At 41.3% G+C, this 27495-nt stretch overlaps 1 protein-coding gene across 3 annotated transcripts in view; it reads right to left on the bottom strand.

Annotated features, from left to right (window-relative positions):
- The window catches only part of SLC41A3 (solute carrier family 41 member 3), a 78394-nt gene that overhangs the window by 41633 nt on the left and 9266 nt on the right, over positions 1-27495 (bottom strand). The window contains exons 2-3 of one of the 3 annotated variants that reach the window (XM_071219512.1): positions 16872-17158; positions 873-1040 (exon numbers count right to left, since the gene is read on the bottom strand). In XM_071219512.1, the coding sequence (XP_071075613.1) occupies positions 873-1040; positions 16872-17126 (423 nt within the window). In that variant the 5' untranslated portion in view covers positions 17127-17158. Of the gene's footprint in view, positions 1-872; positions 1129-16871; positions 17159-27495 lie in introns of those variants that run through there. The other 2 variants (XM_024580391.3, XM_045188021.2) reach the window with 2 other exon arrangements.

Here is a 27495-nt window from a genome sequence, read left to right as displayed (position 1 = left end):
GATGTCCCATATGTTAAAAAACTAAATTGAATTTTACAGATTAAAAAGCACATTATGTACTATGATACCACAAATTTATGTGTTTAGATGTTCTTGATGGATACACAGCATGATACTGACAAATGTTATAGGCACCTGCCCTCCTTCATTTATGTACAATTTTAAGTTTTCTAAAATAACACACTAACTGTATAAGAAATGTTTAAGTATACATAACAAAACCTCGATGATTCAAACAGCATTATCTGAGCCAACCTAAGAACATAAATAGACCGGGAGAAGCGAACACTAGTGTGTGATCACTCGAGGACATCCCAACAAATGCCTCTACTCAATGGAGACCACCACACCCCTTACTGGCCTGGACCCCCAGCCCAGCCTCTGTCCCTTGTCCTTCCACAGAAGAGCCCTATGAAGATTCTGGGGGTAGGAGGGAATAGTGGCCATCACCCGCAGGCCACAACACAAGGTACACTCAGTGGTCTATCTTCACCTGCAAGGTGGGTGTATTTATTAGCCCCCTCTGCAGATAGGGAAACTGAGGCAGAGGGACACTAACGAGTTCCCTCAGATATGAGCAAATGGCACAGCCAGGATTTGAATCCCTCAGGCCCTACCTAATGAGTCTGCATCCCCTGGAAAGAAAATGGTTTGAGCTCCTGTGGCTAATATGGCTCATGCAGGCTGACCTTCAGAGAGGGTCATCAGAAGCTTCTGTAAATCTCAGACACTGAGGTCCTTGGAGGACCCATACTCTCAGGCCTCAAGGCCTAGTTCAGGATTGCAGCCCCATTCCCGGGAACTCTGGTCCCACAATCCCAGGCCCCACAATCCCAGGCCCCACACTGCCCCCACAGAGGCCCAGTACGCACTTGGATGTTGTTCATCACCAGGCCGGCAGTCATCATGCCCAGTCCCGAGAGCAGAAGGGGCACCGTGATCTGGCATATGATGGTGAAGGCAGTCTCAGGGAAGACCCCGTAGGGTGACTGTGTGAGCTCACAGCTGAAGCCTCGCAGCTTCTTGCCTTGAAAGCGAAACTCCAGATTCAGTTGGGTGACCACCATGATCAGACTGTCGACCACATTCTCAGGAGCAAGACGTCCAAGCCAAGGGAGCCCTCCATCCTCTGTCCACCTCGCCTTCACCAGGATACGTTTCCTAAGAAGTCCACAAACGTAGAGCGGCCAAGGGCCTTGTGCCGGTGGAAGGTTCCCCAACTGCCCCTCAGCCAAGGGCCAGAGAAAACAAGTAAGGAAAAGAGGCCAGTGTGACTCAGAGCCTCTTTCAGGGCCTCCCCCAGCTCCTGCTGTCCATCTGCTCTTTGCAGATCAAGTTTTTTTCAGAGAGTGGCTGCTACGTTAGCCAGGACCTCCTTCAGCTAGCCTGCTACAAGAAGGCTCACTGTTCTTCAGTATGACCTTGAGAGCATCCAGCCCTCTGGCCCACACTGGCTCAGTTTGAACACAGAGATAGAGCCACGTGAGGTCTGACCTTGGCAAGAGCCACTCAGAGGCCTACCCACCTCTGTAAGTGTGCCCTGGGTGGCCCCTACTCTTGGCAGATAAGGGACTAGAGAAATATCAGCATGAACAACCCACTCCTCAGGCCAGGCCTGTAGCCCTCTGAGGGTCCACAGGTCCCCAAGAAAGACATACCTATAGTCATCTCGACTTCGAAGTCCAGAGGGTCATAGCCACATGAAGAAATTGTGTTCAGAGGAATTATAGCCTGGTTCCCTCATGGGCCCAAGAGATTTGTAAACATGCTTCCAAAGGGACCACACTCTCATCTGCTACAGAGGTAAGACCAACCTGGCCCAGAGGGGGCTAGGATGCCACCACCTCTGACTTCCAGGAATCCTATTGTTGGGCGTGTCCACTGTGCATTCCACAGGTGCCAGCAACAGAATGTCCAGACCTGAGAGCACACTGGAGCAGGGATCAAGGACATATAGCCAGCAGAAGCCCAAAGCTGAGGGTTGGATGCACACTCACTCATGGACCTGAGGACCTCACCTTGAACCTTGTCTAGGCCTAACCTCTGCTCCTGTTCCTAAACCACAGTCCTCTTAAGCACTTAGCTGGTGCCCTGTCTATCCCAGGCTCAAGTCCTGTCCCCTTCTCATAACATTCACAGCCCTCACCAGTCTATATCATAGTGACCTCCCCATTCCTATCCTCCTTCCTCACCAACTCTAGCCACATGTCTCTAGTAACCATTTCCCCCAAGCCCTAGATACTCCTCTCACTGCATCTTCCCTCACACCATTCATTTACTCATTCTTTCAACAGGTATTTTTAAGCCCCTCCCAGGAGCCAGATATAATGAGCTCTAAATTTCTTTGGTGTTCCTTCCATTGAGAGTTTAAGTTCTGTCTCCACCTCTTCAATCTGTGATAGCTGGACTAGTAAAACACATTGGCAGTCTGAGACACTGTTCCCGTCTGATTCTGGGCCCAGATCTTAAGAAACTGACAGCTTCCACTTCCTACCTCGTGAGATGTTAATGCTTGAAACCCAGCCATAATGTTATGTGGAAGCCCAAGCAGTCATATGGAGAAGCCACATATAGGGGTTCCAGCCAAGAACCCTTGCTGAGGTTCCAGTTGACAGCCAGATGTAACTGTCATGTCATGTGAACAATCTTGGATTAGGGAGAGTACCTAGCAAGCCACACTTGCAGATGCTGCATTGAGCAGGCAACTATTCTCACTGAGCCCAACCCAAAGACCTAAGATTTGTGATCAAACTGAATGACTGGCTTCAAATAAGTCACAAAATTTTGGTGTGGTTTGTTTCATAGCAGTAGATAACTGGGACGTTTTGGGGAACCTCATCCTTGCCCTTGACATTACTCACCTCAGATAAGCCAATAACTCTCAGCCTTCTCTCTCCAGCCCAGGCACTCTATCCTGAGCTTTCAGACTGTATTTAACCCCATGATGAAGAGGGACAAGTACTTCAAACTCAACTTTCATGATCATTTCTTCCAAACCTCTTTCTCCAAGTTTCCAGACTCAATGAATGGTTCTGCCAGAAACTCAAAACTCACCCCTGACAGCTTCAACCCCACATCCAGTCTGCCTGTCCCCAAATCTCTCCTGCATCTGCCCCTCTTAACCAGCTCATGGACACGACCTTCACCATGGCCCTTATTACCTCCTAACCCATCTGCCCACCTCTTCAAACTACAGTACATCTCCAAGCCATTTGCCCAAATATCATCAGCTGTCAACTTACTACCTGAGAAAGTTTAGATTGGTAACCAGGCACACAAGGCTTTTTATAATTTAAGGGGTAAAAAAAGCATCCATTTGAGCCCTCTCTCTTTCTAGTCTCTGGTCATATACTACATGCCACAGAAGGAACTTCCTGCAGACCCTTCCATGGGTCGTGCCTGTGCTCACGCAGCTCCTTCTGCAGGCTCCACACATGGCCTAGGAGTAACTCCTGCCTAACCTTATGGCCAATTGAAGTGCCATCTTGTCTTTGAGGCCTCCCAAGCTTCCCGGCCACAGTCTAACATCTACTTCACCAGAATTCCCAAAGTACTTTTTCTGAACCTCTCTGAAGGTAAATTCAATTAATGTAAGCATGAACTGCGCATGAATCTACTCTCTGTTCCTGGCCTGTGCTCCTCTTGAGAATGGAGTCTGGCTGACTCACTGCTGCAATCTTTACAGCAGGGGAAATTATTCATTAATTTACTCCACAGATTAGTACTCAGGGCCTAATATATGCTGGACTCTGGTCTAACAGATGTGGTGCATCTGTGCATCTGTTAATGGAACAGGCATGTATAGAGCTTTCCAGTATAGTAGATAATCATAAAATGAAAATGTAATTATGACCTGTGAAAAGTGCTCAGAAGGAGAGACGGATGAGAGCATAGCACAGAGTCAACTACACATAAGCACTTAATGACCAGCAAATGAATGAACAAATAAATGAAAGAATGACAGATCTTCACTTACCTTTGTGTAGCAGTCCCTGCTTCCCAATCCCCTTCAACAATGAATCATTTCATGTTAAATCAATTACCAAAATATTTCCAGGATGTTCACCAGCAAGCACTGCTTTCCCTAGGCCCTGAAAGGTTCACCCAATTAATATCACAGGCAGGACTAAGACCCTCAGCTTTTGATTTCCCAATGCAGACTGCCTCCACTGCCATCCACTGCTGTCCACTCCCTGACCTTTCTCCCATCTGCCATTATCTGCCATCAGTGCTTTGGGTCTATTGGTTCAAATAAGAGTCTAAACAAGTAGGAGACAAAAGAAATGGTGAGTTTTTGAGAAAAGAGTTGCGGAAGTTAGAAGTTCACTGGTTTAAGGGACCTAACTGATTTAAAACAGAACCCCTCTCAGCTAGCCTGAGACACTCAATAATACACCACACCCAGCTGGAGAAGCCTCAAAAAGCAATCACCTTCTTCTGACTTCTGCAACTCCTGTGATTTTCTTACAGTGTTGAATGTGGTCAGACATCATATACAATGGGACCCTGAACCATTCTCATTAGTACAGAAGATATGAAAATAGATAATCACTTGCATAATTTCATATAGAGAGTCCTAATAAGCAAATTATAAATCATCACAAAAAGGTTTCTCATTTTTGTTTAAAAAATCAAATGAGAAATTACGATAAACACACACATACAGTCACACACACAGACATATAAGTAGTAAAAAAGTTCAGCAAGACATATACCAAAATGCTCAAAGTGGTTATGTCTGAGTGGTAGAAGTGTAAGTGACCTTTATTTTACAATTTTCAGTATATTCTATTTTGATTATTTGCTTTTATAACCATAGAAACATAAACTATCACCACAAATAAATAAAAGATGTCATTACGTGAGAAAAGTTATTTTCCTGTGCAACTTGAGAACAAAATTATGTTAACACAGTTTATTGGACCATAATCCAATAAAATCAAGAATATGATTTTTAAAATAGTTCAGTAGCACAGTGGGAAATCTCAAAGAGTTTAAACTATTTAAATAGATTCCAGGTATGTACCACGTAGAGGATAGAATCTGGGTCAAGCATCAGGTGGTTTTCTGAGTGACCTGTAACAAGTCTCGGCCCTTGCATGGGCTTCTAATCCACCCACAACCTTACAATATGACGGGTGGGACTGCATCAGTGGATTTCAATCCACAATGCCATTAGAACTACCCGGGAGCTCCTGAAATGTGCAGCCCAACCCCCGCATAGACCAATGAATCAGATCCTCAAACCTGAGATACCAGAACCACTCATCTATTCCAACCCCCCTTGATTTTCAGGAGGTATGTCACTGCAGGACAGTTAGGAGGGTCTGTAGAGGGAAAGCAAAGAGCTCTGGAAAGCATACTGCCATTCCTAGCTTTCACTTCTTATTCTTCAGAGGGAACTGGTTATTTTCCCAGGAGTATACCTTCCAAACGGCCTCCTATTCCTTTCATGGGTCATCTTGAGCCTGGGTTGGTTTTGAGCCAAATGGTCATTCTTTTAAAATTTTTTTTTAAATCCTGACCTGAGGATATATTTATTGATTTTAGAGAAAGAGGAAAAGAGAGAGAGAAATATTGACATGAGAAAGAAACATTGATTGGTTGCCTCCCGTACATGGCCCGACCAGGGATCAAACACACAACCTAGGTATGTGCCCTGACTGGGAATTGAACCTGCAACCTTTCAAGGTATGGGACAACACTCCAACCAACTGAGCATCCCAGCCAGGGCCAATGGTCAATCTCAAAGGCCTGAATTCTTCCCCTTCCTGTTCGGTTCTCAGAAATAAGCCAATTATATTTTCAATAACAAGAAAGGGAAAGGTTCTTTATTTTCTGCTTCTGATTTGGCTAACAGAACCCACCCACAATGGACCGAATCACCCACTCTTTCCCATACCCTTCCAATCTGCTTTCATGAAGTCTCTCCAAGCAGCTTCTTCATGTCACTCAGGCCTCACTCCAGCATCTACTCAGAAAGGCTTCTCTGGCTTCCCTCTCCAAGGCTGGGGCATATCACCTAGCTTTATTTTCTTCAGACCCCTTACTGTTTTCTAACATTGACTTGTACATCTACTGCCTGTCTCTCCCCTCTCAACTTTGATGGTTGAGCAGGGCCATCAGAGCAGGGCCTGGTGCTTGTGTCTACCACAGTGACCAGCACAGTGCTGGCCCATGGCACACATACAAATGTTACATGAATGAGTGAATGAATGAATAAATGAATAAAGAAATAAACAGAATGGTACAAAGAGAAAAAGAAACCCGGTCAGCCTTCCATAAGTTGAATCCATAAAATTATGATGATTTGCTGCCTTAACATCTGGTGAAACCATAGCCTAACTGCACCTTCCTTTCCCTTCTTTGCTCTGGTGGATAAGGTACCCTAACTAAACAAAGCTTCTTATATGGGGGATGCGACACAGTTCCTGATTATCCCTGAGCAGTAGCTTTTAGTTCCTGCCAGCCCATGAGATTATTCAAACAAGCTAATCTCACCCTCCCATAGGAACCAGTGGGTACCTCACCCTATTGTTACTACAAAGCCTGCTTCCCACAGCTCCTGGCAATTCACTCTGTTCCCAAGCACAACCCATGTGGTCCTGTGTGGTAAGGAGTGCCCTTCTCCCTTGGGCTGTGAATACACATGACTGATAAACTCTGTGATCTCATTTGTCCAGTGCTGTGGTCATGAGTTCAGCCATCTCATAATGCTAGGGCTGGAATCCCACCCTCATTTAAAACAACTGGCATCAGGAACAGGATAGCCCAGCCCTGACATAGGGCACCTGGTCAGCTTTCACTAATTATTCTTTGCTGACTAACTAGCTCTTGACACAACAATGAAGACCACCTGGGATGGAGCCATTAATTACCGGCCAGCTTGTGCCTACACTGCTCCATGTTCAGTCATCTCTCCTTGGCACTGGCATCTCCTCCCACCCTAGAGTGTCAACCTTGCCCTGAAGGCAAGAACTATTGTTAATGGTCCATATCCCAATGTCAGGTGCTTTCAGGTACAGTTTGTGTCTGGCAGGTGCTCTATGGCACACCTGCGACCTAGTCTGACTTAAAAGTTGGCTTGACAAAATGGGACTTCATGGACCACCCCCCACCCAGTTAAAATAGTTAATACAGCTCAATGTGAAGCTAACACAGGACCTCCAAGGATTGAAATTTTTCATACGAGACCTACTTAGTGAAGGCATAACTACCCCCACTGCTTCTCCTTTTAAAAGTCCAATTTGGCCTGTTTTTAAACTTGGAAAGAATATCATATGCTTTACTGTGGATGACCACCACCATATGCTGTGGTTCCATCCACAGACCTCCATTCCCAGTATCTAATGTTATTGAGATTACTGATTACAATCAACAACCAGTATTTGCTACTCCAGATTTGGCTAATATGTTATATTCAGTGCCTATTTCAACAGTCTCTCAACCACAGTTGATCTTCAGCTCTGAAGGGACACAATGCATCTTTCCCAGGCTCCTCATGGGGTATCATCAACTCTGCCATCACACAGACTTTGCAGGCAAGATCTTTTTTTTTAATAATATATTTTATTGATTATGCTATTAGTTGTCCCATTTTCCCCCCTCTATTCCCCTCCGCCCTGTACACCCCCTCCCACCCACATTCCCCCCCTATAGTTCATGTCCATGGGTCATACAGATAAGTTCTTTGGCTTCTACATTTCCTATACTATTCTTAACCTCCCCCTGTCTATTTTCTACCTACCATTTATGCTACTTATTCTCTGTACCTTTCCCCCCTCTCTCCCCTCCCACTTCCCTGCTGATAACCCTCCATGTGATCTCCATTTCTGTGATTCCTTCCTGTTCTAGTTGTTTGCTTTTGTTTTTGTTTTAGGTGTGGTTGTTAATAACTGTGAGTTTGCTGTCATTTTTACTGTTCATATTTTTTATCTTCTTTTTCTTAGATAAATCCCTTCAACATTTCATATAATAAGGGCTTGGTGATGATGAACTCCTTGAACTTGACCTTATCTGGGAAGCACGTTATCTGCCCTTTCATTCTAAATGAAAGCTTTGCTGGATAGAGCAATCTTGGATGTAGGCCCTTGCCTTTCATGACTTGGAATACTTCTTTCCTGCCCCTTCTTGCCTGCAAAGTTTCTTTTAAGAAAGCAGCTGACAGTCCTATGGGAACTCCTTTGTAGGTAACTGTCCCCTTGTCTCTTGTGGCTTTTAAGATTCTCTCCTTCTGTTTCATCTTGGGTAATGTAATTATGATGTGTCTTGGTGTGTTCCTCCTTGGGTCCACCTTCTTTGGTAGTCTCTGAGCTTCCTGGACTTCCTGGAAGTCTATTTCCTTTGCCAGATTGGGAAAGTTCTCCTTCATTATTTGTTCAAATAAGTTTTCAATTTGTTGCTCTTCCTCTTCTCCTTCTGGTACCCCTATGATGAGGATGTTGGAACGTTTCAAGATGTCCTGGAGGTTCCTAAGCCTCTTCTCATTTTTTTGAATTCTTGTTTCTTCATTCTTTTCTGGTTGGATGTTTCTTTCTTCCTTCTGGTCCACACCGTTGATTTGAGTTCCAGTTTCCTTCCCATCACTATTGGTTCCCTGTACATTTTCCTTTGTTTCTCTTAGCATTGGCTTCATTTTTTCATCTACTTTTCGAACAAATTCAACCAATTCTGTGAGTGTCTTGATAACCAGTGTTTTGAACTTTGCATCTGATAGGTTGGCTATCTCTTCCTAGCTTAGTTGTATTTTTTCTGGAGTTTTGATCTGTTCTTTCATTTGGGCCATTTTTTTTTTGTCTTGGGGTGCCTGAGCCACAAAAGGTTAAGTGCCTAAGGCAGGTTCTGCTGAAAGGACCGATGCGCCCAACTGTCTCGGAAGGTGCAGTTAAAAATGCTGGAAGAACTTGTCCCCGTGTAAAAAGTCTACCCGCATCCACACAACTGCGGCTCCTCGGAAAAATGCACGTTCTGGGTGGAAGGGATCACTGCTCTTTTCTTTCCAAGTTTTCCGCCTGCCGCATTCCTTCCCTCCAGCGCATTGGCCTGCAGGTAAGATCTTAAGTGCATGTGCCTTTTTCCAGGAACACAAGTCTGACATTACCCTCAAGACATTCCTCTCCACAAAGACTCACTTGAACACACTAATTAAGGACATCAAATTCAATGGAGCTCACAAGAAAAGGATAGACCATTATCCCACATGTGGGGCAATTTGCCACCTTGGTCAAAGTCCTAAAAATTATTTGATAAACCGAGGGCAGTTCTATCCTCGACACAGTCAAAAAAGAGATATTGACCTCTCAGCATCCACAATGTCCAACATCTTTTAGTCCTTTTTGGATTCTGGAGGCAACACAGTCCTGATCTATAAATTTTACTTATGCCCACTAATGCTGTCACTTGCAAAGCAGCCTGCCGTGAATGAGCACCTCCAACAAAAGGTTCTAGACTAAAATCTGTCCAAATTAAAATCAGCCGGCACTCCTACCAGTGCCCTCAGAGACTCTTTCATTGTAGAGAAACTTTAGCAATCTCCACCCATGCTTCCTGGAGTGTCTGGACCACCTACAATAAGTTGCCTAAGGGCTTCTGTTACAAAAAACGGCCCTCCTTGCCTGCACTATATACAGCAACAGAGCAACAATTCTTGGCTGCATACTGGGCACTCCTGAAAAGAGAGGTTCTCACAGACCCTGGCCTTTGACCATCAGCACCCAGATGCCCAATGAGCCTTGGGAGGCACAGCTACTAAGGCCTCCTCAATATGAGAAGAAGCCACCCTCTGGCATATCCCACCAGCCTCCCTGGGGGTTACCTCCCTGTCCTCAGTCCCTTGCCAGATGCCACACTGCCAGAGGGAGTCACCCCTCTCCCAGGCTCCTTGGCTATGTGGAGGTCAACTTGAGTTCAACTGAGTGAGCAATGTCAGCAAAAGAAACACCCAAGCCCTGGCCAGGTAGCTTAGTTGGTTAGAGCATCAATCCAATATGCCATGGTTGCAGTTCAATCTCTGGTCAGGGCAAATACAAGAATCAATCAATGAATGCACAAATAAGTGGAACGATGAATTGATAATTCTCTCCTTCTCTCTTCTTGCTCCCTCTTTCTAATATCAATCAAAAAAAATTTTTTAATTACTTAAAAAAAAAGAAAGAAAGATCCAAACCTGTACAGAATATTTGTAAGAGTTTTTTTTTACCCAAACTGACAACATATGCCAGGGAGCAGGATTTCAAATGCTCCTAAGAATAACAGTTTTGTAGCTTCTTTTATGCATTTGAAATGAAGGAGGGGAAATAAGGAAGACTGGAGAAAGCAAAGTGGGGACTGAATTACAGGATAGTTTAAATTATATGTACTCATGAGGGTTAATACCCACTTCAAGGGTTATTACTTCTGGTATTTCAAAGGTGTGTTAACCTAGATGTACAAGATCAATGGACAGGGCTGGGTGAAAACCTTTCACTGAAGAAGTTGTATACCTGGGGCCTAATTATCCACCATGACTGTCCAGTTAGGAATTTACAGTTCAATCACCCTGTGATATTACTCTCCATAGACCCCCCTTTTTTATCCACATATTTAAGTTACAAGGTGGCAAGTGGACCCCTGCTGAGGCAATTAATAAATATGACATTGATTAATGTGGATTCATGTTCCCTGGGGATATACAATTCTTGCACAACCACCCCCACAAGTCCTTCAACTGCAATTATTGGCCACAGAGGGGGACCCATATAAGTTCACCATGGAGCCCTCTCCCTCCTGGTCAGTAGCCTGCTTCGCTTGCTAGGGAGGCACTTCATCTGCTCCCTAGAAGTCCCAGTCACACCAGGGTTTAAGTCGGCATCAAGGCATCAGGGGTCAATGTGGTGTAATGCCTAAAACTAGTAGAATTATGTGCTGTTGTGACATCTGGGGAAAAACAGGTGGTCCCTAAATAGCCTAAGGACAAGGCCCCTCCCACTCTGCTACCACAGATAAGGTCCCCTAGCCCACAACACTTCTTTTCATGGGGACTGTGCCTTCTTATCCCTGAGTGGAAGCTCTAGTTCCCTACTAGGCTGTGAACAACCAAGTCATACCCTCCTGCAGAATACAGGGGCTCCCCCATCCTTTTGATGCCACCAAGTACCTCCTACAGTGCCTGTGGGTTCATATGCTCCCAAGTGCACCCTCCTTTGGGCCCTGTGTGACATGCACTATCTTCTCCCAGGCTGTGAGTACATGTGATTAATAACCTGTTGTTGATCTCAGCTGTCCAGTGTTGGGTGCCATGTGTTTGACCATCCCCACAAGACTAGGGTGGGAATCTCTCCCTCACCAACAGGGTGAAGAGAAGGCAATCAGCGCAGGCCCGCCTCACCAGCTTCATAACCCAATCCAGTCAATAATTTCTTCTCTCATATAACTCTCCATCCCATTGCCTCTCTCCTCAGCCAGACCACTTGCCCTCCCTGCTTTCCTAGGCTGCTCCATATCTTTGCTGAGGTGTGATCCATTGGACCCTCCTCCATTTTGTCTCCACCCCACCGTCATTAGACCCTGCCACTCTGTAGACCAGCACAATGCCAGAGGATTGCCAGTTTGAACTTCTGATATACATACATAACACAAACAGAGCAGACTCAGAACAAAGAGTGAAGTACTGCCTTCATATGAACACATTCCCTGGCTCCAAAATATATGCTGGCCTGTGTGGCATGCAGGGGCTGGAGAACTGTCTAAGAGGCAGCTTCTGCTTCTAAGGAGGACACAGGCTCAGAACCTTAAAAGGCTGAGTATTAATCTGACTACTTAAAACATATATATCAAAAAAACCCACCAAAAGCAAAGTTAAAAGATAAGTAGAAAAATGGAAAGCATATTTACAACCCATATTACAATTAAATGGCCGACTACCCTAATGTATAAGGAGAGCTTAGGTACCAATAAGAAAGAGGATACCTACTTTACAGAAATATGAGAAAAGAATATGAAACAGAAAAATCCAAAGATATTCAACCTTAATCATTCATAAGAAATGCAAATTACACTACAATGGACATGGTAGGCAGCCCTCAACCATGTCCCAGTGATCCCTGCTTTATGTACTGACATTGCATGTAACCTCTTCCTCAAGGGTGGGCTGAGCTCAGAGACTTGCTTCTAGACAAGAAGCAAAGATGTTGCTTCTGTGATTAGGTTTCAAAAGAGTGATTTCTCTCTTGCTAGCAAATTCTATTTCCTTCTCAGACCATACCCTTTGACAAAGCAAGCTGCCATGTTGAAGACATCCACAGGGGAAAGAACTGAAAGTGGCCTTTGGGCAACAACCAGTGAGGAACTGAGGCCTTCAGTCCTATAATCTGTCCAGGAGCTGTATCCTGCCCACACTATGTGAGTGAGCAGGAGGATGACTAAGCCCATGGCTGACATTTTCGCTTGCAGCTTCATGAGAGACCATGAAGCAGAAAACCCACCTAAGCTGGATTTTGGCCCACTGCAACCAGGAAATAATACATGAGTGCCGTTTCATGTAGCTAAGTTTGGGGATAACTTGTTACACAGCAATAGAAACTAACACAGTATACAATGTAATGCAATTTTCCATCTATCAGATTGTTAAAGATTAAGGAGGCTGAAAATAGACTATGCTAATGGGTGCTAGAGTTAGAGGGAATATAACTGGTCCCATTCCAAGGACAGGTGACCTGGTGATGTTTATCAGAGTCACAAATGCATATATCCCAGCACTTCTATTTACAACATTTTAACTTACTCATCTATAAAATGTCAAGGTTATTCATTGCAGTATGTTAGAAATAAAATTTTAAGTTGCTGCTTATTAGGGTAAGACTTAGCCCAAGATGGTTGGTGTCCTTATAAGAAAAGAAAATTTGGACAAAGATTTGGAAGACCATGTGAAGACACAGGGAGAACACAGCCATATATATACACGCCAAGAGAAGCCTTAGAAAGAACCAGTCCTGCTGATACATTCAAGTGGGACTTCTAGACTCCAGAACTGTGAGAAAGTAAGTTTCTGTTGTTTAAGCCCCTGAATATGTGGTACTTTTTTATGGCAGCCTAAGCAAACTAAATACATTGTTAAACTTAAAAACACATTAGAGGGAAATGGTTAAATAAATTTTCATATACCTATATGATGGGATAGTGAACAACCATTTAAAAAAGGAAGCTTTTAATATATATTTTTACAATAATCTCCAAGATATATTATAAAGTATAAAAATCATAGCATTCAACAGTTTATATATGATACCACTTGGGTAAAAGGGTGAGAAAAAATATACAGGGACAGATGATCAGATATAGATACTTGCTTGTACATGCATAAAATACTTTCAGGAGAAAACACAATCACCTGAGGCCCACTGGTTATCTCTGGGTAGACTACAGAGCCTTGTCCCTATGCATACTTGTGAAACTTTTGAACACTAAATCACATAAATATTTTACCTTTTCCAGAAAAAAAAAAACAATAAAAAAAGTGCATCCTCTACTCTCAAGCAGTTCACATTCAAACTGAGCAGAGCATCAGATCAATGCATAACATAACAGGAAATGGCAAATATTCTATGAGATGCAGAAGCGATGCCCTGCATGAAGTTGAAATGTTGGGCTAGAGCTTAAGTAAAGGTTCCATGAAAGACTGCCTATGTGAACTGGGTCAGGAAGGATGACAGGAGGCCTCTCCACTCATAGTTAGTAGGAAAGAAATCACAGAAAGGGGACAGCCCAAGTGATGAAAGCCAGCTTGGCTGGGTGGAGCTGCAGAATGGCAGCCATGCCAGCACTGAGCCTGTAGGGCATCAGTGAACCTTTTTGTCCTTCCTCCCAGACCCTAAGTGCACAAAGGAACCCACCTCATGGGGCAGGTGACCCTCTCCTCTTCTCAGCTCAATCAGACCCAGACAGTTATGGCCATTCCATTCCCTTTGCCTGTGTTTGGTTTCAAAGTGGGATGTGCCTCAAATCTAGCCACTAAAAAGTTGGGAGCTCTCCTATGGAAGTGTTCTTATGCTTAAGAGGGAGGAACCAGGACAGATGGCCCACTCACCTCTCTCTGGACATGATGTGGCCATGAGAACAAAGCTACTCTGGCAGGAATTTGGAATGATCCTGGATAGGTATTGTTGGTTGGTGATGACATCACTTTCCAACCCAGGAATCACCCTGTCCTGAAAATCTCTTTTTGGGAGATGACATATTCCCTTCTTATTTAACCCAACATTGGTTGTGTTTTCTGGTGCTTGAGGCTAAAACTATCCTAACTGATATAGCTGATGTGAGTCCAAGACTCTCGGATGTCCATTTTAGGAGTCTGGGTTTTATCGCATTGGCAATAGAGTAATCAACAGAGATTTTACAATTCAGGAAGATCTGCATTGTGAAGATCCCTGACAGAGCACTCAAGCAGTGATCCCCATGTAGGATGCAGACAATCCAATGGCATATGGAAAAAATGCTAGAATGAATATTTCTATCTAGTTTTTATCCTTTTGTGTAAGTTCTTAAGAATATGCACAGCACTAGATGTGACAGATTATTAATGAAAAAAGAATAACAACAATTAACCTTCACCTGGTGCTTTCTAATGCCGGGCACTGTTACAAGCATTTTATAGCCCTCTTAAAAACCTTATAAGGTAAGTTCTAATTTACAGAAGAGAAAACTAGGGAATAGAGATCAACTGGTTTAAGTAACTAAGGTCAAACTGAAACCCAGTTAGTTTAGCCCCAGATTTTGGGCTCTTAAGCAATACAGTATACTATTACACTGCCTCCTCATATGTAATTTATAAACCTATATGTGTATGTGCTTGTGTCTGTATGTTTAATTTCTAAACCAATGTATATATGTATAGGGGATTTATACATATGAATGTACATATAAATATAATGTCAATGTATATATAAATATATATAGGTATGTGATATATATGTGGGTATGTGTATCAATGTGTGTGTGTTCATATAAAGGATACATGCTCATTATGTTATACTGGTAAAACACTCAGTAAAATAGATTTCTTGAAAATCACTGGTATAGAGAATGGACTGCAGGGAGTAAGGCCAGAGTAAGGAAGGAGGTGAGGAGGCTGGAGGCTGGTGGTGAGGGTGGTGGGAGGTGGCTGTGGAGTAGGGAAGAAGAAATCCATGGGAGGAAATCTTTGGGATATAGAACTCCTGGGATGTGAAAACCAGGTGCTGAGGTACTCGAGGTTATAGCAGTGCTGGCAGACCATGGATTAAAGAAGACTATGGGGCTAGGGAGCATCAGGCCATTGGGAGGAAGAAGACAGCTGAAGATCTGCGGTCACAGAGAGACCAAACACAGAGAATGGGACTGAGTCAGACTGGGACAGGAATTCCAAGAAATAACCATCCGGGGGCCTGATGAGGTCCAGGATGGAGCTCGCAGTCACTGGTGCTGTTATTTTTTGAGGAACTGGACAGCTAGGATATTGGAGGGTCACTAAGAACCCCAGTCAAGGGCAAGGCCAGGCAGGTAACAGTGAAGTGAGATGGTATAACAAGAGAGAGTGGTAGAAACTGTGGTAAACCAGAGACCACAGATACGTAGAGAGGGCAGCAACCACTGATTGTGACTATGAGGGAATGTGGGTACAATGTTTCAAGAGTTACCAGGTTTTCAAGATAAAATAGGAATTCAGATTTTTACATGAAATGTCCTAATTTTTAAGTGTTCCTTTTAAAGAAAATTAAACCACCAGCCTTAAAGCTAAGTAGCAGACTGGGATTCAAACCTTGACTGGTTTCAAATCAGTGAGGGGCAGGGCACAGAGACCCCTGTGGTGCAGAGAGTCCCTGTGAGTGAGGCAGATGCGGAGACTGTTGGACATGTCAGCCCTGCTTCTCCCAGCTTGTCCCACTCAAGACAATCTTTGTTCACAGCAAAGATGTGGCCAGTAGCGACTTAAAGTATTCTTGGGTACTATGCTTTTCTAGGGAAGACTTCTGAAGATCATGGTGAAGAAAGGAATGGGGCTTTGATGGAGGGAGAACCAGAAACGTATGGTACGTGGATAAATTTTTGTCTTATGTGTAACACCCAGTTCCTCACTCTAGGGGATTCTGGTAAGGTGTAAACCAAGGGGCACCTGCCTCACCTCAGAGAGTGAACACAACATAAGTCAGGCAGGCCAAACAAAGAATGCCATCTCTTAGGGAACAGTGACTGGAATAAGAGTGGACATTTGACACTTTTTGGCAATTGATATGGATATTGACAAGGAGATCTCTCTCTTTAAAAAAAAGTACACAGACAAAGGATAGATTGCCAAGGGCCACCCTCCCCAGAGCTAAGAGATAAAGAAAGTGCCAGCATCCTGATATCATTTAAGCACTTGGATTATGCCATACCTTACATTCAAACTCTTAGATATTTCAATTATATGAGCTAATAAATTATCTTTCAAAGCTTATCTTAGGTTATATTTAGTCTCTGTCACCAACTAAAAGAACCTTTACCAATTTATAGAAAAGCGGTATTTGACAAGAGGAGACCCTGCCCTATGTTCCTCAAGCTAGGCCCAACATGTAGCTGCCACTCTTTAGGGCAGGGGTGTCAAACTCATTTTCACCGGGGGGCCACATCATTCTGGCAATTGCTTTCAAAGGGTCAAATGTAATTTTAGGACTGTATAAATGTTAGGAGACTGTAACTATTCCTTAACTAGGGGCAAGGAACTCAGCATTGCTGCCAGGTAGAAACAAGGTGCCGTGCCAGATATAATAAGGTGGAGGGCCATATTCAGTCCGCAGGCTTTGTGTTTGCCACCTGTGCTTTAGGGTGATATTGGACAGTGCCCCCACCACTATCATCCACATTTAGTTCCCTCTTACCTGGAAATAGTTCAAAAGTATGCCGGCCCCAGACAGTCCCAGGCCTGCAAACATGAAGGGCACTGTCACCTGAAAGCCAATGGCTAAGGCAGTCTCCCTGCTGAGCTCAGTCCTCAGTGGTTTAGTGGCCACCCTCTGGCTCTCAGGGACACTCCAAGGTCCATCTTCTGAGGCTGCTGGGAGTCTTCCTGGGCTGAGGGTGTATGGCAGCCCTAGCTCCTCTGGCCTCCGCTGTCGGGTCTTTGTCCCATCCATGTGAGCACAGCTGAACTCCTGCTGGCCTTAACCTAGAGACACAAAGCAACAGGGATGGTAGGACAGAGTTTTAACCCCCGATGGGGCTGACAACTTAAGTCCTCAGGTCCTTCTGTCTGACAGAGGCTGGCATTATTCCGGTCAATCCACAGCCCTTCATTTGGTGACTACTCTACATGGTCTCCTCCAACCCCAATTTGTAAACTTTTTAATTTAATATGTACACATTTGAGAAAAAGTACACACACAGAACAGAGCATTCAAATATATGAACTGGAACCAGCAAAACCAGTGATATAAGGACCCATAAAAATTCTCTCCTTCAAAAAGCAACAGAAAATTGTCAGAAAAAACTTTTTCAAAATTCTGGAAATCAAAGACTTGCAGCAACACAGATTTATTTGAGAGAAAATGCTGAGTCCCAGGAAGAACAGCAACACTGTAATGTCCAAAATGTTTCGACTTGCCTTAGTCCCATCTTCTGCTCTTTCTCTCTGCAGCTGCCCTAAAAACAGGAGGGAACAGAAGCTGGGGGGTGTCCAACTTGCGGGCCATGGACTGCATGCAGTCCAGTATGGCTGTGAATGAGGCCTAACACAAAATCATAAAGTTATTTAAAACATTATTATGATATTTTTTGTGTGATTATGTGTCGCAATATATTCTAATGTGTGGCCCAAGACAACTCTTCTTCTTCCAGTGTGGCCCAGAGATGCCAAAAGGTTGGACACCCCTGGAGAGCTTTTTCAAAGCCTCATTCCAAAAGAATTTTCATTATTAGATCTATTCTGTGGTTCAATAGAAGATCCACCTGCAGACAGTCTATATTTCACCTGACTTATAGTTTGCATAGTGTAAAAAGGTTTTTCCATTGGGGATATTTGTTGAAAACAATTATAGGCACTTTGTGGCTGCCTGCAACAGTAGATAATAGTTGGGATAAATAATACACTAACCAAAAACCTAAAAGGAAAAGCTAGGGAATGAGATGCCTATACAGGCTTTAAAAAGTTCCTACACATGTCTGGGAATCTAGAAGGCCACCCATATTGAGCTGAGCTGAGGAAATACCTGAGAAGGCCCTAAGCTCTCTCACCCCCAGCTAATTTGGAGGCTCTGCACAGGGAGAAAGTGAAGGTTAAGGCATAGTTGTAACTACCTGACTGAATGTAAAAGGTGTGCCTCAACATGCACACAGAACCACTTGGCAAAGACTAGGAGGCTTACTAGTTCCAGGCATGGTATTCAAGGAAATCTCTAACCAGCCATTACCTGACCACTAAGCAGAGACTTCAGTGACCACATACAATGAAGAATAAAAACTAAAAAATTAGTTCAGAAAAGTCACTAAACAAATAACAATTACAACAAGCAGCAATAACAAAAAACTCTAAGACAGGAGAATCTTGATTTGCCGAGTTGTTACATTATATAACTTTAAATGTCCAGTTTTCAACTTAAAAAAAAAGACATGCAAAGAAACATTAAATTATGGCCCATACACCACGAAAAAAGCAAGTAATAAAAATTATCCCTGAGGAAGCCCAGACAATGACTAACTAGGCAAAAACTTTAAATCAGCTATTTTAAATAAGTTTAAAGAACTTGAGGAACCATGTATAAAGGACTAAAGGAAAGTATGAAAGTGAAGTTTAACCAAATACAGAATATCAATAAAAAATATTTTTAAAAGAACTAAATAAAAATTCTGGATTTATAAAATGGAATAGCTGAAGTGTAAAATTCCCTAGAGGAGCACAACAGCTGATCTGAGCAAAGACAATACAGAATTGTTAAACTGAAAACTAAATCAACAGAGATTATCCAATCAAAAGAACAAAAAGGAAAATGAACAAGTTCTCAGACCTGTACAATACCATCAAGCATACCATATACATGTAATGGGAGTCTCAAAAAAGGGGAGATGAGAGTAAACGGGTCCAAAAGAATATCTGAAAACATAATAGGCAAAAGCTTAAAATTTACACATTCAAGCCTTCAACAAATTTTAAATAGGATAAATTTTAAAGAGGTCACACTAAGACACATCATTATCAAACTGTCAGAAGGCGAAGACAAAGAGAGAATTTTGAAAGCAAGGAGAAATAACTCATCATATACATGGGATCCTAAATGAGGTTAACAGCTCCTTTTTCATGAGAAACCATGGAGGCCACGGCAATGGGATGATATATACAATGAGATGATATGCTCAAAGAACAATACTGTCAGCCAAGGGTTCTATAAGCAGCAAAAATATACTTCAAATATGAAGGAAAAATTAAGAGATTCCTGGACAAACAAAAACTGAGAGAATATGTCATTAACACAGCAAAGGGTATCTCTCAGGCTGAAATAAAAGAATCTAGACAGTACTTCAAATTCACATGAAGAAATAAGGAGCAATATACAGGTACTACATAGGCAAATGTAAAAACCGTATAAATGCATTTTTTGTTAGTAACTTTTTTCTCATATTTGATTTAAAGAAAACAGTGTAACACAGCAATTATAAATAAGTGTTAATGGGCACACAATGTATAATGGTGCCATTTGTATGACAATAAGAGCACAAAGGGAAAGTGTACAGAGCTGAACAGGAGCAAAGTTTTATATACTAGTGAAATTAAGTTGCTATTAATTTGAGTTAGAATGTTATAAACTAAGGTGCTAATTGTAATCCTAACAGCAACCATTAAGAACATAACTAATATATATATATATATATATATATATATATATACACACACACAAATTTAAAAAAGACAATAGAATAAAAATGATATACTAGATAAATGATACATTATATAAATATCCATCTAATTCAAAAGAAGACAGTAATGGAGGTTAAAGAACAGAAAAAAAAACATAAGACATGGAAAACAAATGGCATTATGGCACTTATAAATCCTATCTTATAAGTAATTACATTAACGTAAGTGGATTGGTTGAAAGTAAAAGGATTTTAAAAGATATGCTATGAAAAAAATAAAAAGAAAAAAAGATATACCATGAAAGCAATAACCAAAGAGAGCTGGAGTGCTTTACTAATATCAGGCAAATGAGATGCTAGGACAAATCTGTCACTACAAAGAAAGACATCTGATAATGATTAAAGGTTCAACATACCAAGAAGACATAGCAATTATAAGTACATATACACCTAACAACATAGCCACAAAATACATGAAGCAAAACCTGGCAGAATTGAAGGTAGAAAAAAGCAATTCAACTATAATAGCTGCAGACTTCAATACTACACTTTCAATAATGAATAGAACAATTGGACAGAAAATGTGTAAGAAAATAGATGACTTGAAAAAGTCCATAAGCTAATTAGATCAAACAAACATCTATGAAACACTCTACCCAGTAACAGCAGAATATATATTCTTATAAATGTACATGAAACATTTTCCAAGACAGACCCTATATCAAGGAGAAAAAAAAGACAAGCCCTGGCTGGTGTGGCTAAGAGGATTGAGTAACAGCCTGCAAACCAAAGGGTCACCAGTTCGATTCCCAGCCAAGGCATGTGCCTTGGTTGCAGACCAGGTTCCCCATAGGGTGTGCTCAAGAAGCAACCACACATTGATGTTTCTCTCCCTCTTTCTCTCCCCTTTCCCCTCTCTATAAGTAAATAAATAAAATCTTTTAAAAAGATAAAAGTATCACTTTAAAAAAAGTCTCAAATTTAAAAGGATTTAAATCATACAAAGTATGTTCTCTAATTACAATGGATTGAAATGAGAAATAAATACCAAAAGTAAATTGGATATTCACAAATGTTTTAATTAATATACTCTTAAATAATTAATGGGTCAAAGAAAAAAATCATAAGAGAAATCAGAAAAATATTTGAGATGAATAAAAATAAAAATACAACATACCCAAACTCCTGGGGTCTGTGAACTCAGTGCTTAGAAAGAAATTTACAGCTGTAAATGCCAATATTAGAAAAGAAGAGCTCAACTTAATTTCTCACTTTTAAAATCATGACAAAGAACAAACAAAAAAGTAGAGGGCAAGAAGTAATAAAGATTAGAGTGGTGGTAGTGATAATTGGAATAGGGAATAGAAAAACAGTAGAGAAAATCAACAAAACCAAAAGTTGGATCTTTGGAAAAATTGAGAAAATTGACAAAACTTTACTTAAACTGACAAAGAAATAAAGAGATAAGATTCAAATACTTAAGAGGATACATTAGTTCTAAATTTACAAATATAAAAATGATTATGAGGAAATACTATGAATAACTACATTAACAAATTAGAAAACCTAGATGAAATGGACAAATTCTTAAAAACACACAAACAAAACTAACTCAAGAAATTAAAATTTTTAATAGACCTATAACATTGAAAAACTTGAATTAGTAATAAAAATATTCTCATGAAGAAAAGTCCAAGATCAGATGGCTTCACTGGTAAAGTCTACCAAGTCTGAAGAATTAAGACTAGCCCTTCACAAACTCTCCCAAAAAAGTACAGCAGGAGGGAACACTTCCCAACTTGTTCTATGAAGCCATTATTAACCCTGATACTAAAATCAGACAAAGAAAACCCAAGGAAGAAAAATACAGGCCAACATGTCTATGAATCTAGACACAAAAATCTTCAACAAAACACTAACAATCTGAATGCAATGACATATTAAAGAGGTTATACAACATAACCAAATGCAATTTATCCCAGGAATACAAGGTTAGTTCAATATATGAAAAGCAATCAATGTAATACACCATACTTATAGAATAATGGGTGGAAAAACATGATCAGCTCAATAGACTTAGAAAAGGCATTGGCAATATCCAATACTCTTTCAGATAAAAACACTAAAAAACTAGGAAGACAAATTATCTCAACCTGATAAAGGACATCTGTGAGAAATCCAGTTAACACACTTAATGGTGAAAGATTAAAAGTATTCCCCCTAAGATTAGGAACAAGACAAAGATACCTGTTTTTGCCACTTCTATTAAACATTGTATTTGAGGTTCTAGCCAGCATAGTTCAGTAAGAAAGTGAAATAAAAGGCAAGGTATCCAAATGGGAAAGGAAGAAATAAAACTATATTTACAGATAAGATCTTGTACATAGAAAATCCTAATACATACACACAAGACAATTATTACAGCTAGTAAGTTCAGCAAGATTGTAGGATATAAAGATCAATAGAGAACCCCTCAAGTTTTATGTCTATATATTAGCAATAAACAAAAAATTAAACCAAGAAAATTGCATTGGCAAAAGCATTAAAAAGAACAAAATATTCAAGAAAAAATTTCATATAACACTGCAAAACTTTTACCCTGAAAACAAAATATATTGTTGAAAGAATAATTTATAAACCTAATACATGGAAAGGTATTCTGTGTTCATGAATTGGAAGATAATATTCTTAAGATCGCAATACTGCTGAAATTGATGTACAGATTCAATGAAATCCCTATTAAAATTCTGATGGCCTTTCTTTTTTTTTTTGGAGAAATGACAGGTGAACCTAAAATATATATACGGAAATGCAAGTGATCCAGAATCCTAAACAATCTTAGAAAAACAGAACAAAGTTGGAGAACAAGCACTTCATGATTTCAAAACTTAATATATTTTGCCATGTATAATGCGCTCTTGTGTATATATAATGTGCACCCACATTTTTTTGCCCAAACTTTCAGGGAAAAAAAAATCTTCATTTCAATTTTTTAATTCAATTATTTATTTATATTTAGAAACAAACTCGTTTATCATATTCCATGGTATTATTTTGCATAGAGTTATCATTATTGATTTCTAGAGTTACACTTTTAACACATAAGCATAAATAAAAGAATTAAAGACAATTTATAGAGGTATGGATTTAGTACTACCCATTTATAATGTGCATCCTTTTCCCTCAAAAACTTGGGCAAAAAAGTGCTCATTATACACAGCAAAATACAGTAACTATGAAGCTATAGTAATCAAGACAGTATGGTACTGGCATAAGAACAGAAATATAAATCAGGGAAATAGAATTGAGAGTCCATAAGCCCATGCACTTAAAAGTCAATTGATTTTCAGCAACAATCCAAGACCATTCAATGGGAAAAGAACAGCCTCTTCAACAAATAGACAACTGGATATGTATATGCAAAAGAAAAAAAAATGTAGACCCCTACCTCAAATCATATACAATAACTAACTCAGAATAGATCAAAGACCTAAACCTAACAGCTAAAACTATACAACTCTGAAGAAAATATAGATGTAATTTTCATGATTTTTGTATTGGGTTATAGTTTCTTAGATATATCTAAAATACAGACACTATCATTATGATGCAAAAAGATTCAAAGATGGTGGCGAGATAGATGGGAGCAAAGTCAACTTCCCTCTGCACCTGGTTCATCTACTGAGGAACAAAGTGAATACCTAAGAGTACCCCAGCGTTTATGAAGACAGGAAACCAAAAAGTATAGAAGACACCGAAAAAAACAGACGGTAAGGGGATTACTTCAGGACAAAAAGGTCCCTGGGACCAGCACGGGGACCAGGGAGACTACAGCCACAGGCCCTTGCCTGATGGGCCTGCCAAAGGTCTTCTGGGAGAGACCCTGGTTAACGAATCCCTCCCCTGCCAAACAAGGCTTGAGCAACACCACCAGAGACCTGGTTGCTTGAAGTCCCAGGGAGGGGAATAAGGACGAAATGGTAAAACCACCTAGACCATGGGCGCCCCCTGGGGTGAGCTGAGAGTTGGGCCGTGTGGGGCCCTGAGCCGACGGTCCCAGTCTAGCTGGAGAAGTGGACTGAGGGAGAGGACAGACCCTTCCTTGTACAGAGGGAGCCCCAGGATTGAGCAGGAGGATTTTCCCAAAAAGAAAAAGACCCTTGGGGACACTTTGGGGAATTCCCCTATAGCAACAGCTACAGTCTCCTCTCCACCTGGCCACCTGCCCATCCCAGCAGTGTGCACATTGACCAGGGAGTGTGCTCACCCCCCGCCCCCAACACTCTGCGCACCGACCTGGGAGTCTCCGCACCTCATCTCAGAGGGAACTGAGACCACAGGGACCAACCAGGGAGTGTGCGCACCCACCTGGGAGTGTCTGAACCTTATCTCGGAGGAAACTGAGATCACAGACACCAAGGAGAGAGCAAATCAAGAAAGGCTCCACCCATAGCCCAGAGGAGGCCTACCATAAAAAAGAGTAGGTAGGAGCTAGGAATACCAGGATACCTCCTGGAAGAGGAAACCCACACACAAAGGAAACACCAGCAGATAAGAACAGAAGAGGGTGAAGGAGGGAGGGGAAGTCACACTAAGTCAACCCAGGACCTATCTGAAAATACAAATAAATAGTGAAGAAATTACTAAGAACAAACAACTGAACAAGAGCAAGAGAAAAGCCTCAAAACCTTGTACGCACGGAAGAACCAGCTCCAACACAAGCTGCTCACACCTGCACAACAGAAAACAAGAGGTGAGGGACAGACTGACCCTCAGATAACCAGCTAGTGGGAAAGACCCACCAAAGATAGACCCAAAAAGAACCAAAAACCAAAGACATACACAGAGCCACAATAAACCATAGCCCAAGATCAGTAAGATCGGGAGATCGAGGAGACTGTACCACTGAATCTCACAGGTATTCGACCACAGAAGTTTACACCAAAAACCCAGGGGGTCAGAACAGAGCAACTTAAGAAGCAGAGACTAACAGGAAGAGTCTCACAAACAATGGCAAGACAAAGAAACAATCCCCACATTAAAGGAAAGGGGAAAGTCTCAGAAACAATGTTAAATGAAAAAGGGGCAAGTAAACTATCAGATACTGAGTTCAAAGAATTGGTGATAAGGAAGCTTAATGAGCTCACACAGATTACCAAAAACTACAGGGAAACTACAATGAACTCCCTGCAAACTATCTCAACATGAAAAAGGAAATAGAAACTATCAACAAGGGCCAAGAGGAAATGAAGAATTCAATTTCTGAACTGAAGAACACAGTAAAAGGAATCAAAAGCAGACTCGATGAAGCAGAGGACAGGATCAATGAACTGGAGGACAAGGTAGAAAAAAACACCCAGAAAGAGCAAGAAAAGGAAAAGAGGATCAGAAAGAATGAACAGGGATTAAGGGAAATGCAGGACAACATGAAACATAATAATGTCCGTATCATAGGGATACCAGAAGGAGAAGAGGAAGAGCGAGGGATAGAAAACCTGTCTGAAAAGGTAATGATGGAAAATTTCCCTAATCCGATTGAGAGAAAAAGTCACACAAATCCAGGAATCACAGAGAGTCCCAATCAAGAGGAACCCAAAGAGGCCCACTGCAAGACACATCATAATTAAAATGGCAAAATTCCAAGATATACAGAGGATCTTAAAGGCAGCAGGGGAGAAACAGGAAGTAATATACAAGGGAGTCCCAATAAGCTTAGTAATTGACTTCTCAATGGAAACACTCCAAGCCAGAAGAGAATGGCAAAAAATATTCCAGTAATGAGAACCAGAGGCCTACAACCAAGACTACTTTACCCAGCACGTATCTCAGTCAAGATACAAGGCCAAATAAGGAGTTTCCCAGACAAAAGAAGTCTAAAAGAATATAGCTTCACCAAACCAGATCTGCAAGAGATGCTGAAGGGGCTTCTGTAAGGAAAGTAAGGAAAAGAGGGAGAGACACACACACACACACAGAGAAACACAGGTACAAATAATCCGCAATGAATAAGTACCTATCAATAATAACCTTAAATGTAAATGGATGAAATCCTACAATCAGAAGACATAGAATACCTGAATGGACAAGAAAGCATGACCCACACATATGCTGCCTACAAGAGACCCACCTCAGGACAAAAGACTTACACACACTGAAAGTTAAGGGCTCTAAACAACTTTTCCAAGCAAACAGGGAAAAAAAGCTGGGGAACCAATATTCATATCAGAAGAAATAGACTTCAGAAAAAGGGCAATAAGGAGAGACCGAGAAGGTCACTGCATAATACTCAAAGGAAGAATCCACCAAGAAGACATAAACATTGTAAATATATAGGCTCCCAACATAGGAGCACCCACATACATAAAGAAAATCTTGGAGGACTTCAAGAAAGATATCGACAGCAACACAATTAGAGTAGGGGATTTTAACACCCCACTGTCAAAGATGGGCAGATCTTGCAAAAAAAAAACATCAAAAAAGATATTGTGGCATTGAACAATGCCCTAGGTGAAATGGACTTAACTGATATATATACATCCTTTCATGCCAAAGAAGCAAAATACACATTCTTTTCAAGTGCACATACAACATTTTCAAAGATAGACTACATGATAGGACACAAAGCCAGCCTCAACCAGTTCAAGAAAATTGCAATCATATCAACCATTTTCTCTTACCACAAGGGACTGAAACTAGAAAACAACCCCAAAGGTAAAACCCCAAAGGTAAAACTCAAAATCGTGGAGATTGAAAAGCATGCTATTCAAAAATGAATGGGTCAAGAACGAGATTAAGGAAGAAATCAAGGTTCTGGAAACAAATGAAAATAAACTCACAACACCCTAAAACTTATGGGACACAGCAAAAGCAGTCCTGAGAGGGAAGTTCATAGCAATACAGGCCTACCTTAAAAAGATAGAAACATTTCAAACAAACAACCTAACCCTACGCCTACAAGAACTCGAGGAACAACAACAAAGACAGCCCAGAGCAAGTAGAAGGAAGGAAATAACCAAGATCAGAGCAGAGTTAAATGACATACAGACTAAAAGCACAATTCTAAGCATCAATGAATCCAGGAGCTGGTTCTTTGAAAAGATAAAAAAAGATTGACATGCCTTTAAGTAGGCTCATCAAGAAAAAGAGAGAGGATCCAAATAAACACAATTAGAAATGAAAGAGGAGAGATTACAACTTGATACCACAGAAATACAAAGGATTGTAAGAAATTATTATGAAGAACTGTATGCCAAGAAATTTGAAAACCCAGGTGAATGGACACATTTCTAGAAAAATATAATCTTCGAAAACTGAATGAAGAAGAAGCAGAAAACCTGAACAGACCAATAACAGCTTATGAAAAAGAAGCAGTAATCAAAATACTGCCAACACACAAAAGCCCTAGACCAGATGGTTTCACAGGAGAATTCTACAAACCATTCAAGCAGGAGCTGATCCCTATCCTTCACAGACTATTTGAAAAAATCCAAAAGGATGGAAGACTCCCAAATTCTATTTATGAAGCCAGCATCATCCTAATCCCCAAAACAGATAAAGACACAAACAAGAAAGAAAACTTCAGGCCAATATCACTGATGAACATAGACACTAAAATTCTCAACAAAATATTGGCAAACCGCATCCAGCAATACATTA

This window comes from Desmodus rotundus, chromosome 10 (assembly GCF_022682495.2).
Source record: "Desmodus rotundus isolate HL8 chromosome 10, HLdesRot8A.1, whole genome shotgun sequence".
Classification (NCBI taxonomy): Eukaryota; Metazoa; Chordata; class Mammalia; order Chiroptera; family Phyllostomidae; genus Desmodus; species Desmodus rotundus.
The sequence above is the reverse complement of the archived record's forward strand: the minus strand, read 5'-3'. Positions and strand labels throughout refer to the sequence as shown.